Here is a 14,639-nt window from a genome sequence, read left to right on the forward strand (position 1 = left end):
TGAGTGGGAGCAGGCCGCCCTAGCCAAGTGCCCCCTTCAACCCACTTTTTATTTTCGGTATCTGGATGACATCATTGGAGCTTGGCCACACCCCCTACAGGATTTCAACACATTTTTAGACACCTTAAACTCACATCACCCATCCATCTCACTTAAGGCCACTATTGACCCTCACCAAATTAATTTTCTAGACACCACCATCTTTTTCACCCCTATTTCACCTACACATAAAACCTTTAGCTCCAAAGTTTATTTTAAACCCACGGACACTCACTCACTTTTGCACAAGCACAGCAATCACCCAAAACACACGTTTAGATCCATAGTTAAATCACAAATAATCCGCTTTCATCACATCTGCTCCTTTCCCACAGACTTTCACTATGCCATACAACAACTCTTTCAAGCCCTCCGTAAGAGGCACTATTCTAAACGTTTCCTCCGCCACATTAAGCACTTGACTTTGGCCGGCCTTGCTCCCACTCACTCATACACCCCAAACACTTGCCCATCACCCACTCCCACACCAGACCTTCCTCTTAACCCCAACCCGGACCCCAACCCAGACCCAGATCCTAATCCTAACCTTAACCCTGACTCTAACCCCTACCCCTTTCCTAACCTTAACCCCAACCCCAACCCTTTGCCTAACCCTAACCCCAACCCTTTTCCTAACCCTAACCCCAACCCTCTTCCTAACCCCAACCCTGACCCACCCCATCTCCTGTTGTAAGTGACGGGTGAAGGTGGTGCGTATGAGGAGGTCTTTGAGATTTTTATTGCGTCTATATGCGGAGATGAGTGTGTGGTGTTGGAAGGTGGGGTGTGTTGTTTGGAAATCAGTATAGTGTTGTTTCAGTGTGTGGTGAAGGTGTGGGGGGGGGGGGGGGGGGGTAATATGTGTGTGTGTGTGTGTGGGGAGGGAGGCTTGTTTGTAAGTTTTTTTCTACACTGCCTTGGACGCTGTAACAATGCAAATTTCTCCTTTGGGATTATTTTATCTTATCTTAAATACAGCACATGGAGCCATGTGTGTTTAGAAAACAGTGGAGAGTTGTGAAAACAGGGCTAAATATATGCCCCGCTGTGCAACCCCTACCCCTCTCTGTCAGGGCTAAATATGCCCCCTGTGCAACACCTACCCTTCTCTGTCAGGGCTAAATATATGTCCCCTCTGCCCCTCTCCTCTCCTTCAGAGTTATTTTCAGTCTCACCCCCCCACAGTAGCCAATAGGAGGTGAGTATCCATGGACCTCGGCAGATAGGTTTTCTGTGACGACTGGCTTCACATTGTTCAGTGGACTTCGGACCTTTTCTTCTCTCTGTTAATCACTTTTTGACCTGCTGTGGGAGACCAAGGAGCCAGGTAGACTGCTTGACTAATGGGGTTTACATTCATATTTGTGCTTACACTAAACCTGGAATGAGTTTGTAAGAGGTAGCTTTACAACAGAGGAGTCATTGACAGGATATCAATGAACAAAATTGTTTAATAAATGGGAGGATCTGAATAGACAAGTGCTATTTTTGAGATATGTGTGCATCCTAGAGGCAATTTTTAGTAAAAGTTGGGAACGGGACTTTTTAACATAATTAGGTGTGTATTATGAATGAGAGTAACTCATGTCAATTCCTGATGATTCATAAGATATGCTGATAATTCATGCAGTGTTTCCCATACATTGACTTATTTGTGGCGGCCCACCACAATTTCAACATTGACCACCACACAGTGATTTTCCAGGTTGCACTAAATTGTGCTTAAATCTGGTTAGCATCATAACCACGCTGTGCTAATTTGTTAATTCTGCAAACCAACCACCACAAATGGAATTCAGTTCTCTGGGAAACACTGTCATGTACCTTTACCGTAAAGTGTTATATTTGTTCATAACCGTTGTGTTAGTAAAATGATTGAATGTCCTGTGAATTAATAACTAGATGAATAACTATATAATAACTAGTGCTTCAAGAGGCTGGTCCTGGCCCACCTCAAGACCAATTACCACCCTCACTGGACCCCTACCAATTCTCCCACCATCAGAACAGGAGCACAAAGGATTCCGTCGCTACGGCACCCTGTCCCTCCTTGACAATAGCAACACCTATGTGAGAATGCTGTTCATTGACTTTAGTTCAGCATTTAACACCATTATCCCCTCCAAACTGACCACCAAATTCAGTGAACTGGGCATCCCTCTGAAACTGGATTCTGGACTTCCTAACCAACAGACCTCACCTCCTCAACCCTGAACACCAGCATGTGCTGAGCCCTCCTTTACTCCCTCTTCACCTACGACTGCATACCTTGTACATGGCTCTAACACCATTGTCAGGTTTGCAGATGGCACTATTGTGATTGGTCTCATCAGCAACAATGATGAGACAGCCTGCAGGGAGGAGGTCCAGCACTTAACATCGCGGTGCACCGACAACAACCTGGCTCTCAACACCAAGAGGACCAGGGGTGTAGTGGTAAAAAAAGAGGTGGGTAAACTATATTCTGTGATCAGGCAGACCATGACGCGGTCATCGGTAAGGCGGACCACGTTACACCGGTGTGTATCCTGACCACATACCATTTGATGGTACCAAGGATATCACTGGGTGCTCCCTCATAGGCCACACAATCACTATTTAATTCCTACATTAATATAGGTTCAATGTTAACTTCAAAAGGAGTAAATATGGTTAAAGTCTGTAAAGTTTATTCAATCACAAGAAAGAGAACAAAAATTTCAGGATGTAGTCAGTATGTCAGAATGACGCTTCAGAAATCGGTGTATATCCATTTAAAAAATCCATTCATTATCCAAATTCATTTACATGACATGCGGTGTGACTAATCTTTGATGCTTCTTGCTGACCTTTAACTCTAGGGAGAGACGGTGAATAACCTAATTTTATAAAACGGTAACTTGTTCCTTTAAGTAGACATACTTCACACTCCTCAACCACAAACACTTAACTCGTTTCGTTTCCAATTAGTTGTGATGACTTTGTACCCAAGATTGTATTTTATTGGTGAGCTAATTATGTTAAATTAAACCTTCAGGTTACATCGCAAACACGGTTTCCTATGGTTGGTTAAAATTATTATAGCCTAACATTAACTAGCTGACTAACAAAGGGAGCTTATCACTAGCTTTCAGTGGCTAATAGTCAACGCCGTGTCTCAGTGGCATAAATGCTTTTGACTTTTAAATACTTTTATGGGAACAGGGCTAGTTGGATTCAGCACTAATTATGATAAAAAGTCCTGTTCCCAACTTTTACTAAGAAATGTACGACGGAGTATTAGGGCCACACATGAAGAAAAAAAATATTTTTGCCATGACGAGATTAAACTCAACATTTCGAGAATAAAGGTAATGTTGACTTTAATCTCAACGTGTCGACTTTAAAGTCGCCATGTCGACATTAAACTCGACATTTCGAGAATAAATTTGAAATATCATGTCGACTTTAATCTCGACGTGTCGACATTAAACTCAACATTTTGAGAATAAAGTTAGAGAGAACGACCGCTCGGGACGATTGAAAGGGAGGACAAATTAAACATTTCAGTTTTCTTCAAGTGCAACAATGATTAGACATAGGCCTATATCATGTGGACAAAACATAGAACATATTAACCTCCATTGCTCAGCCAAATACTTTCCTGTTAGGTCCTTATCACGGAGTTACAGGCGATAAATGCGATGGTCAAAAGTAAACGTCATTAGCGGTTTATTTATTGTAGGCTATTATTAAAGAGTGTTTTTCATCTAAAGGTTCAACTTCATGCTTGCACTAGGCATACTAAGGGCTCTCCCCAATCCTAGACTTTCACATTGCTTGTTTGTTTGTAATGGATGCAAAACAGCCTATTGCTGGAGGGACGAATGAAGCTGTCCTCCCGACCAGGCAACATGTATTCTACATGCACGCACACATAGTGCATAAATAAAGTACATGCACACATATTCCCTCACGGGATCAAAAGAGTATATATACTTAGGCCTACACATATCTGTGTTAGCCTCCTATATTTAGGTGAGACATGGAAAAGCAGTTTTAGAAAAATTAGTTTTGCCATGTTTAACCTATGGAGAGTGACGGCATGTGGGTCATGAAGGGCAGTTATTTGGATGTGCGGTGGCATTACCCACGTAAAACAGAGTTAAATAACATTTTGTATAGAAACATTATATCATTGGATACATGTATTATTCTAGCTATATAAATGGCATAGTGCATGGTATTCCATAACAGCGAGATACAGCGCTTCATGATGACGGCAATGAGTAGGCTACCTAGTTAACAGACAAGACGCAATCTATCTTAATATCTGCAATCTATCTGAAATAACACCTATTTGAAGCCTATTATTCATGTCACATATTGTGTGTTAGTGTAGGCTATAGCTTAAACTGTAGGCTATGTTTAAACTGTATTTCGAGTTTAATGTCGGCATGTCGACTTTAAAGTCGACACGTCGAGATTAAAGTCGACATGACATTTCAACTTTATTCTCGAAATGTCGAGTTTAATGTCGACATGTCGACTTTAAAGTCAACATGTCGACTTTAAATGTCACCATGGCAAAAATATTTTTTTTTCTTCATGTGTGTCGTAGAAATGCCTCTAGAGCCATATACAAGGACTTTTTCTTGAAATAGCACTTGTCTATTGTTTTTAATGAAATGTAAATAGCTGAATACCTAACAAATGCAGTGGTAAAACAAATGGTTAAATCACTTCATCCAATAATATATGCCTGAAGTGTATTCCATTGTCACCTTGTTGAATATGTAGACGATACGGTGATATTACGTTCGTTTTTGTTGCATTGTTGTGTGTCCTCTCGCTGGCCTTCGTCTGTCAGCACGTGTATGCATACGCGTGTGATGGGCAGACATGCTGGACGTTCTGATTGTTGGTGGGGGTCCCCATGCCCTGACGCTGGCCACTCTCCTCACCCACCCGAACCACCCCATCCCACCACTGGATGGCGCCATCCTGGACGGCATCCAGCTGAGCACAGCGAAGCCACGGCCCAGTCGGACTAAGAGCAAGAAGAGATCAGCTGCAAGTGTGTCATGGATCTTATCAGATTTCATACAAATTTCAGAAGGCTTGTGACTTCATACTTTACTGATATGCGCTAAAAATACATATAATTAAAATGGCCACAATTAAGAAGATAATTAAGATGGCCCCAATAAGGGGTTTGCACGGCGTGTCATCAGATCGGGACGTCGCCATATTGGAGATACTCGCCTCATTAGAAAGCATTAGGCACTGAAGTAAAACCCTAACATCGTCAAGGAAAATGGTTCATTATTGCTGTGTTTTAGGTTGTACCAATAGGTCAGACCGAGAAAAACGTCTGGAGTAGGAAACGACTTCCAAAAGTTATTAAAAAACCTGGGACAAAGGAGCATAATGCCAGAAATTATCAGAGGAAGGGGGGCCTTTGTGGTTGGACTTGGTACTCCGTCTCCCTCACCCATCTCATATGAACCTGTGCTGCCAATAAACCGTAATTTCTCGAAATATCGCGCCTTTTCTTGTGGTCCAAGTCCTGCCCTATATGCCTTTGCATCTTGTTTTGATGAGCTTTTCTGTTGTTTAGACATGGATATAATCACTTAAGGTATCCAAAGTGCATAATACTCCATTGTACTTCATTCAGTTCTTTACGCTGAGTGTCTCTAACATGGCCATGCAGCTGGGTTACTGCCCAGAACGTGACGTCCGTGCAAACCCCTAATTGACCGATCGCAAGCCCCGCCCATCGAACGCAGATGAGCCAATGGCAGTTCAGTAGCTCGGCACAGGCAGACACACTCCGACAGCTACAACTTAGACCTACTCCATAGAAATGCATTGGGAGCAGCTGATTTTTGTCCGGTTTTATGGGATTTTATAGTGATGTGAGTTGAAAAGGACGGCCAATTGACATGTATGGGATTAAGGCAACATCAATACACAGGAGTATGGCTTTCAATCTTGATTATGCTTTCTGTAGTGATGTTAAATTAGATTAAATTCTATTCTCCCAGCCCTCCCCTATTTTAAGCAAAGGGTTAACTTAGCCTACTCCTTAGCAAACCATAACAAAACAGTGCTCCACAACCACATCTGTAGATTAAGCCACACAGCTAACTCAATGTAAGTAAGATAAACAAGGATGTTTATTGTTCTCAGCATTGCCGGCATTGTGTATAATATAATTGTCACTTGGAGGAGACTTGTAGATAGGTAACGTTAGCATAGTTAGCTAACCACGTAAGAAAAGCATGCTGTACACAGTAGTGTAACATTTATTCACCATAAATGAATAAAGTTGAAGTGGCTCTGCAATGTAGGCTATGTTTCCGTTTATTTGCAGTACCATGTTCCTTACACGACCCAGTGCCCTTGTAGTATGCATGCAAGTCTATCTCACACAGCTAATGTTAAAGGAAAATTCCGGTTTTTAGCACTTTAAGGCCCTTTTCTGGTTTGTTTTGGATGAACTATAGTGGTGGACACCGAAATTTTGACGATTGGTCCTGTCTCGACTTTTCTGACTCGTTTTGAATCGCCTTTGACTTCTCAGGGTGGCTGGCAATGGGCATACTGTAGTAGGCTACTCAAACATGTCCTAAAACAACCCTTAACGTTCGTTTTCAAAACTGGAACTCACTGAGTGGTTAGAAAGTTAGAAGTTTTTGGAATTTTTGGAATCTGATCCCTTATCATACCTGTTCATTCTTGCTCGTCGCTCGACTTATCGTGATTAAATTCAAGATGGCTGCAAATGCTAAACTTCGTGAAGATACGGTCTGTATAAATCGTCTTGTAAGTAAACTACCAGTGCTTTTTCAAAGTTCTCAATGTCTCGTTTTAAATGTCAGGGCCCTCGGAAGTCTACCAATGAAGTGTGGAGATACATTGAGCCTCGTAAATGGTGTAAAACAGTGATTTATTTGCATGGCTAGCCCGTTGCCGAAGCACCACCATTGAAAAAGCTGTTGGTAGCATCGGCTAACTAGCACCAGATTTTGGAGTGCAGGGGACAAGCCGAGATGGGCTATGAGACATACGTTTACACTCGGTATCATGTTTCAACACACTTTAGGTCAATATCACACCGGAATTCTCCTTTAAAACCGGAATTTTCCTTTAATATCAGTGAATCACACTCGCTTCCCGTCTAAGTCACGCAACAAAGCTAGATATGATTTTTTATACATGTGTTTCCATGTCATACTAGAGTCTTTCGACGGTTTCAGGTCTGTGGCTCACCAAAAGAGTCTCTTGGGATGTAAGTTTTACAGACAGACTTACAGCTAGAAACTACCTATCATTGAAGTTCTAGTTAACTCCGGTTTGAGGTTGTCGGACAAGCAACAGTAACTAAGGGGGGGGGGGGGGGACTTAGCGAAGGGTCAATTAAGACCATAATTAAGATTACCACGTGTGTAATACATGGTTTTCTGGTGGACTCTGTGCTGTGTGTAGAGCCAGAGGTGCATGAGCTGGCCAATGTGGAGCAGGTGCCCTGTCCGCCCCTGCAGCTTCGTGTGATGGACGCCTACGGCCAGTGGACCTGTCTCTGGGAGAGCCAGTTCAGAGCTCTGAACATTCCTCACCTGCGCTCTCACACACTAGTGCACACCGATCCACTCAACAAGGTAATCGCAATCACACACACAGCGTACCGATCCACTCAACAAGGTAATCGCAATCACACACACAGCACACCGGTCCACTCAACAAGGTAATCACAATCACACACTAGTGCACACCGATCCACTCAACAAGGTAATCACAATCACACACTAGTTCACACCGATCCACTCAACAAGGTAATCACAATCACACACTAGTTCACACCGATCCACTCAACAAGGTAATCGCAATCACACACACAGCACACCAATCCACTCAGGGCAGCTGTGGCCTACTGGTTAGGGCTTCGGGCTTGTAACCGAAGGGTTGCCGGTACGATCCCCGACCAGTAGGAAAAATGTGGGTGGGGGAAGTGGTTGAACACTGCTCTCCCATGCCCACATCCACGGCTAAAGTGGCCTTGAGCAAGGCACCTACAGGCGCGCGGGAACCTATTTTTGACCAGGGGTGCTGAATAACAAAAATAATGGATGTTTATTTACATGTTTAGGATTTTTACTGCTAAATGCGTCATTTTAGTGCAGTGTGCGGGTGATAGCGAGAAGTTTTAGAAAAGTCCTGGGCAGCCACAAATTCCAATGTTCCGCGACAGCACTCCGAGTCCACTGCGCCCACCCTAACCCCACAGAAGCGCACTTGACATCGTTAGCCTATTTCAGTATAGCTAAGGAAAATTACTTTTCGTCAAAACCACACCAGAGATGTTAGGCTTTAAATATAGGCTAATAATCAGGCTGCAATGATCTCGCAAATAATTTCTGAATAGCCTAAAGTGTGTCGTCTCCACAGCAAGTATGTGTCCTAATAATTTCTATCTTAGCGACTAGGATAGTGAATGATTTCACTAGCTATGCATTTATTATTTTTGCAAAACTGTAAAACACAATTAAAGTTTCTTTCAGCTTATCCATGGTTTTTTTTAACGTGTAAATCGCATAAAATATGTAGGCCTATATCAACCGTAGGCCCAGTGCTCGAATTACGTGGGAGCCAGAGGGAGCCAAGCTCCCGTAGAGTGAGGACTGGCTCCCATGAAAGCAACAAAGTCAAAAATCTGAGGGGCTCTCTCATATCTGAAGGTGTCTGGCATTGCAATTTAATCTTAAACAACCGCTCATTGTCCATCCCTGTGCGATCTACCATTAAAGACGTTAAATTAAAATATAGGCTACTACGGGACGTTGACCTACCCTACGCTCTTGAACGCAGCATGACACTTCACCACCACACCACTAGACTATATGAGCAAACCGTATACGATCGTTTTGACAGCACTCGCAAATCTGAAGAAGTCACCCTGCTTTGATGCGAGTGTTTTGTCTATTTACATAGGCGTTCATTGGGGTAGCCTATATGGTTTGATATGTGCTGAAAAGTCCTATTTGCTGTTGAACTTGCGCTTCACCTCTTCTATGTTGATTGACAGAGCCATAAATTATGGCCCATAATGCAGCCTACAATGATTGTGTTGTCTGATGATCTGTAGCTATCCTCTGCCATTCAGAGCTCCAGAAAGTTCCCAGATATTTTGAAACACCTGTTAGCAATCTCTGATGTCGGAATATTCAATGGCTACCCGACAACATCTCAGTGCAAACTCCAAAATTGTTCGTCTATTAATTTTCCACGGTTCAACAATAGCCTACTAGAACATAGTTTGGCTGCAATGGCTTATAATTTCTGCCAATTAGTGCTTTTTCCCTGTGTATAAGTTATACTACATGCATTATTGTGTTTGACACTGAGGATAGCCTATCTGAGACGGTGGTCTGGTTCAAATGAGTCACGTTGTGAAATTGAGAATGGCACAGACTAAATCGTTTAGTCTATTTCTTTGTATTGTGAAATTGAAATGAAATATGGACTATTACAATCAATAATATGTTGAAATTAATTAAAAGCAATCAATTTCTATGAAAAATCTATGTCTGTTGTGTGCGTGTGTCAAGGTAAAGTCTAGGCCTACCGTGCGCATATATTGTACGCCTAGGCTATTTCATCGCCTTGTTAGGCTATGCACGGGGTGTGCCAACTTTTTATGAGATAGAGAGACCCCCTTACACGCACACACACACTAACACACACATACATACAAACGCACACGGACACTGGCTTAGAAGACAAAAAGATAATTCGAGCCCTGCGTAGGCCTACACACTTGATCGCTATCACATAGATGAAACCACGCTACGGTTCTGACTCACGTTCACGTCGATCTCTATAACTGTTAATTTTTAGTAGCCTATATTCGAACCTATCCATAACCCTTTTTTGCTATTTTAATCATCACTTCACATACAAAAATATAAATAATGTCATACAGCGAATTAGTAATTATTTAAAAATATACATAATATTTTTAAAAAATCTATCTCCTGCCAGCAGGGGGTGCTGCAGCACCCTCAGCACCCCCCTTCCCGCGCCCTTGGGCACCTAACCCCTCACTGCTCCCCGCGTTAGTGTGTGCTTCACCTCACTGTATGTTCACTAATTCACGGATGGGATAAATGCTGAGACCAAATTCCTGCAAGTATACTTGGCCTAAAAACCTGATTTACATTTACTCAACAACTTGCAGTCACACACACAGCGATCTGAACACTGATCCACTCAACAAGGTAATCACAATCACACACACAGCACATCGATCCACTCAACAAGGTAATCGCAATCACACACACAGCACACTGATCACACACACTGATCCACTCAAGGTAATCACAATCCATCTCCACCAGCAACCAAAACATCAGGTGTTGCTTAACAGCCCATTTTGTTCCTGCTGCAAAAAAAAAAAAGAAAAAATAATACAAAAACAAAATATAGATACTACTCTACATATGAGATATGAGCCAAAGAAATGTATTATGAAAATATTATAATAAGTCCTTTTTTCTCTGAAAATACAACATATATCATTTTCTCAACTATTTTTTTTATATTACCTAAAACTCTAAAAGTTACAAAACACCATGGTTCAAAACACAAATGAATGAACTCTCTTAAACTCATGTCTTCAACCCTTCCAAGCCCAGAGTGCTTCCCTTGTTCCCCCAGAGGGCTTTGCAGGAGTTTGTGGTGGGAAGTGGTCGTGAGAATGAGTTGCATGGTCTCCCCGAACGTGTCTACATCCAGGATGAGAACGCCTTCTTCAACGACAACCGTCTGGGCAAGAGGGACAAGCAGCTGCTCAACAGCAGTGGTACAGGTCACCAGAGGGGCCTGTGCTTCAGCCTGCCCGGCACCCAGCTCAGTGTGGACTTCTTCAGGGAACAGGTTGGAGCGCCCCCGCATGGCCGTGTCTGAGCATTGCACACCTGACACCAGGTGAATTGTTGAATACTAAGTAACAATCCTCTTATTTGTCCATTTTTAACCACCTTAGGTTGCATGGCTGGTTTGGCCACTGCTGGTGTGATGACTGCATGGACACATGTGTGGACTGGTTAACGTCTTGTAACCATACTCACGTGATTCCATAGTGGATATGCAGTTATAGTTACAAAATAACCCACATGTGGTGTAGGATTTTAATTAAATAGATTATTGAAAATATCATTGCAGTAATACTTGATAGTATATTGTATTGTATACATTTGTATACATACTTGTATTTGTACACATTCAAGAAATTATAAATAGCAAGATACTGACAAAGATGAATATTTCTCTATTCAGTGATCTAAGTAATAGATACAAGTATGCCACTGATTTGCTTTGGTGCTGCTGTGCACAGGTTCGTAAATACAATTTGGACAGTGTGCTCATCAAAGGGACAGTGGACAGAATCGTCCCTGTGCTCTCCGGTAAGGAAGTGCTCTACTTCCGTGTGCTGACTCAAAGCGGTGACACTCTGGAGGCAAAAAGGGTGGTCGTGGCAACGGGCCCCACTCGATCCCAGATGGCTAACATTCCGGCCTGGGTGTCGGCCGTGGGCGAGAACTACCCCGAGGAGACCCTGCAGCACACGGTCCAGCTCATGCATCACCTCGCCCTCCTCCGCTGGCAGCAGCGGGCAGAGAGCCCTACGCAGGAACACAACTGTCCAGCACCCCCAGGTGGGTCAGAGACGACAGCTACAGGATCTGGAGATGAGGACCAATACTCTAGCCTGCCTTTCTAGTCTAGTTATAAAATAGTACAGTAGTCTAGCCCAGTGGTTCTTACACTTTTTGTCTGGCGCCCCCCAAAAAAACATTGGCCAAGTCCCGCAACCCCTCTAAACTAAATGTGTTTTCTCATAGCTAGGCTATGTCAACACCAAAGGTACTGTAAAGGGCAGCCTTTAACAATCTGATTAATTATTTTCCAATGGATAACTAGCAGTCATTTAATGTATAACTGGCGCTCCAGTGGCAAAAAAGGCTGCATTGTGTCCTGTCACTGGTAAGCTCACACACAGCATCTTCGAGCTAAAGAGGTGCAGGTAGAGATTTGCGTGAAGAGAGCATCCACTTTTGGAGGAACATTATGAAAACACTGTAAATTGTATGCCTACGTACATATAGGGCTACTGAATATCCCAGTTCTTAAACATGTTTGTCTAAAAATGTTTAGAAATCATTTTGCGACCCCTCCCATATTTTTGACGACCCCCCTGGGGGTCCCGATCCCTAGATTAAGAACCAGTGGTCTAGCCTGTCTGTCTAGTCTAGTTATATTCTATGTTCCAAGGTGAGAGCAGTGGTCTCACTTTGGAGATGATGCTGTTTGTGAATGGAGGACACTGCTACAGCAGAATTGAAACTTTCCTACATGTTCTTCTGTAGGTCCACCATCCGTGTGTCGTCCAGGACAGAAGCTGATGGTGATTGGTGGAGGCCTGACCAGCGCTCACATCGTTTCCATGGCGCTGCAGCAAGGAGCAAGTCATGTCACCTGGCTGATGCGCAAACACTTACAGGTAGGGAGACAAAATAGCAACTTAATTCCTCAAAACACAAAAAAGGAGTCCTTCCTTAGTCCAAGCCGATATCTGTAGAATTCAGCCAAATCCTCCTGACGTTCCTCTGTACCCGTCAGTGCATGTGGGATAAAAAAAAAAAGACTCCAGTGTTTGGGTTCAGTCCTGGCTTTGTGGGTCATACTGTATAGCACTCCACCCAAACAACATATTGATTCAGGAGCATATCAAGTATTTTACAATGAAGCTATCTTACATGTGAGTCAACTATTCATTGACAATAGGATTTGTTGAAAGGACCAAAGGTTCAACGTGGACCCAGCCCACATACAAAGCTAAATCCAGGAGAGAATATACTGTTTGCAGAACATTTAAAAGATGAAAAGAGTTTAAGCCTGATATATCTTCAGTTGAAACAGTTTGATGTGGGCGACGTGGAGAGCCTTATCGGGCGCTATTCCCATGTTGAGCACGGCATTAAGATGGACGGCCTGGCCTTCCTGCGCCAGTTCTATAACGAGCGGAGCCTCCATAAACGGCTCGCCATGATCCGTCAGGCCAGGAAGGGAGGGGCCGTCACCCCGGAGGCCTACGCTCAGCTGCAGCCCTACATCACCACTGGGCAGCTCACCATCAAAGCCTACTGCCAGGTACAGCTGACAGGCCTCTCTCCTTAAGTGCTATCTGAGTGTGTGTGTGTATGTGGTTGTGTGTGTGTGTGTGTGTGTGTGTGTGTGGTTGTGTGTGTATGTGGTTGTGTGTGTGGTTGTGTGTGTGTGTGTATGTGGTTGTGTTTATGTGTGTGTGGTTGTGTGTGTGTGTGTGTGTGTGTGGTTGTGTGTGTATGTGGTTGTGTGTGTGTGTGTTTGTGTGGTTGTGTGTGTGTGTGTATGTGGTTGTGTGTGTGTGTGTGTATGTGGTTGTGTTTATGTGTGTGTGGTTGTGTACACGTGTGTGTGTGTGTGTGGTTGTGTGAGTGGTTGTGTGTGTGTGTGTGGTTGTGTGTGTGTGTGTGTGTGTGTGTGTGGTTGTGTGTGTGTGTTTGTATGTGTGTGGTTGTGTACACGTGTGTGTGTGTGGTTATGTGTGTGGTTGTGTTTGTGTGTGTGGTTGTGTGAGGATACATGTCTGAGTAAACTACTCATGCGAGTACCAAAAATACTCTGCCAAACCATGAATATGCACTCACAGTGACGCTTCCCCCAAACACGTCCGTGTGTCCAGGTCTCTCAGGCTGAGTGGTGCTACCAGGGCCAGATGTGGAGGCTGGCCCTCAGTGGTGGGGACCACTGGACAGGGGACAAGATATGGTTGGCCACCGGCTGCAAACTAGACGTGAGCCAAGACCCACTGCTGTCTGATACAATGAAGGCGTTTCCCATACAGGTGAGCCATCACTGCCTGACAGGTAGACTGCAGTGCTAATATAGAAATACTGACTGGACACCAATCCTGTGATGTCTACAGGTCATTGATGGCTGGCCGTGTGTTTCGGAAAACCTGCAGTGGGATCCTGGATGTCCACTCTACCTCATGGGCCAATATGCTGCACTCCAGGTCTCAAGTTTATTATTTCTCCTGTCAGAATTATAGCCTACTGTATATGACTGTACATGACTTGCAAACATTATGGACAGGAGCCAATGTTTGGTTATTTTAAATAGGTTATTCGTGTAGCCTGATACTCATTTTAAAACGTTTGGCGCAGATCGGTCCTCATGCGGTAAATCTAGCAGGTGGACAAGCAGCAAGTCTCCGGATAGCTAAGGACATCATCAGCCAACACAGCGGAATGAAGCAATCAAATACAGCACCTCGAACAACCCAGAAGGCGCGGACAGACGACTACATTATGAACATGCATGGCTTAATGTGGCTCTGACGCAGCCATTCATGGTGAGAATGACTCAGCATTTTCGCTGGTATACAATGTTAGACAACACTTTGGCTAAATCATAAACTGTAACAATTTTCATGTAATAGGGCCTAGTCTTTTCAAAATAAAATCTATCATGAGGCAGATCATTTCCAAATAAATAATTGCCAAAGGAATACGTTGACTTTTTTCGTCCTG

The 14,639-nt window shown here is 43.5% G+C and overlaps 1 protein-coding gene across 2 annotated transcripts; it reads left to right on the top strand.

Moving 5' to 3' along the window:
* Nucleotides 1–1,252: 1,252 nt before the first annotated feature.
* On the top strand, nucleotides 1,253–14,617 carry zgc:113276 (uncharacterized protein LOC553748 homolog). Of its 2 annotated transcripts, XM_042080176.1 has the most exons (10): nucleotides 1,253–1,366; nucleotides 4,868–5,074; nucleotides 7,492–7,664; nucleotides 10,720–10,938; nucleotides 11,399–11,720; nucleotides 12,432–12,565; nucleotides 12,976–13,215; nucleotides 13,790–13,951; nucleotides 14,033–14,122; nucleotides 14,274–14,617. In XM_042080176.1, exons 2-10 carry the CDS (start codon nucleotides 4,900–4,902, stop codon nucleotides 14,445–14,447), a joined length of 1,689 nt encoding a protein of 562 aa, XP_041936110.1. In that variant the 5' UTR covers nucleotides 1,253–1,366; nucleotides 4,868–4,899; the 3' UTR covers nucleotides 14,448–14,617. The 2 variants fall into 2 exon arrangements, with proteins under 2 accessions (XP_041936110.1, XP_041936111.1); XM_042080177.1 differs by lacking the exon at nucleotides 4,868–5,074.
* The last annotated feature ends 22 nt before the right edge of the window (nucleotides 14,618–14,639 follow it).

The sequence above is a fragment of the Alosa sapidissima genome, chromosome 23 (genome assembly GCF_018492685.1).
Source record: "Alosa sapidissima isolate fAloSap1 chromosome 23, fAloSap1.pri, whole genome shotgun sequence".
NCBI classification, from domain to species: domain Eukaryota; kingdom Metazoa; phylum Chordata; class Actinopteri; order Clupeiformes; family Clupeidae; genus Alosa; species Alosa sapidissima.

What these genes read in the sequence shown, in the direction of transcription:
- zgc:113276 (XM_042080176.1), top strand. Translation starts at nt 4,900, where the DNA reads ATGCTGGACGTTCTGATTGTTGGTGGGGGTCCCCATGCCCTGACGCTG. An exon ending in CAAGAAGAGATCAGCTGCAA is followed by an intron (nt 5,075 to 7,491) that starts GTGTGTCATGGA and finishes TGCTGTGTGTAG; the next exon opens with AGCCAGAGGTGCATGAGCTG. An exon ending in CCATCAAAGCCTACTGCCAG is followed by an intron (nt 13,216 to 13,789) that starts GTACAGCTGACA and finishes CCGTGTGTCCAG; the next exon opens with GTCTCTCAGGCTGAGTGGTG.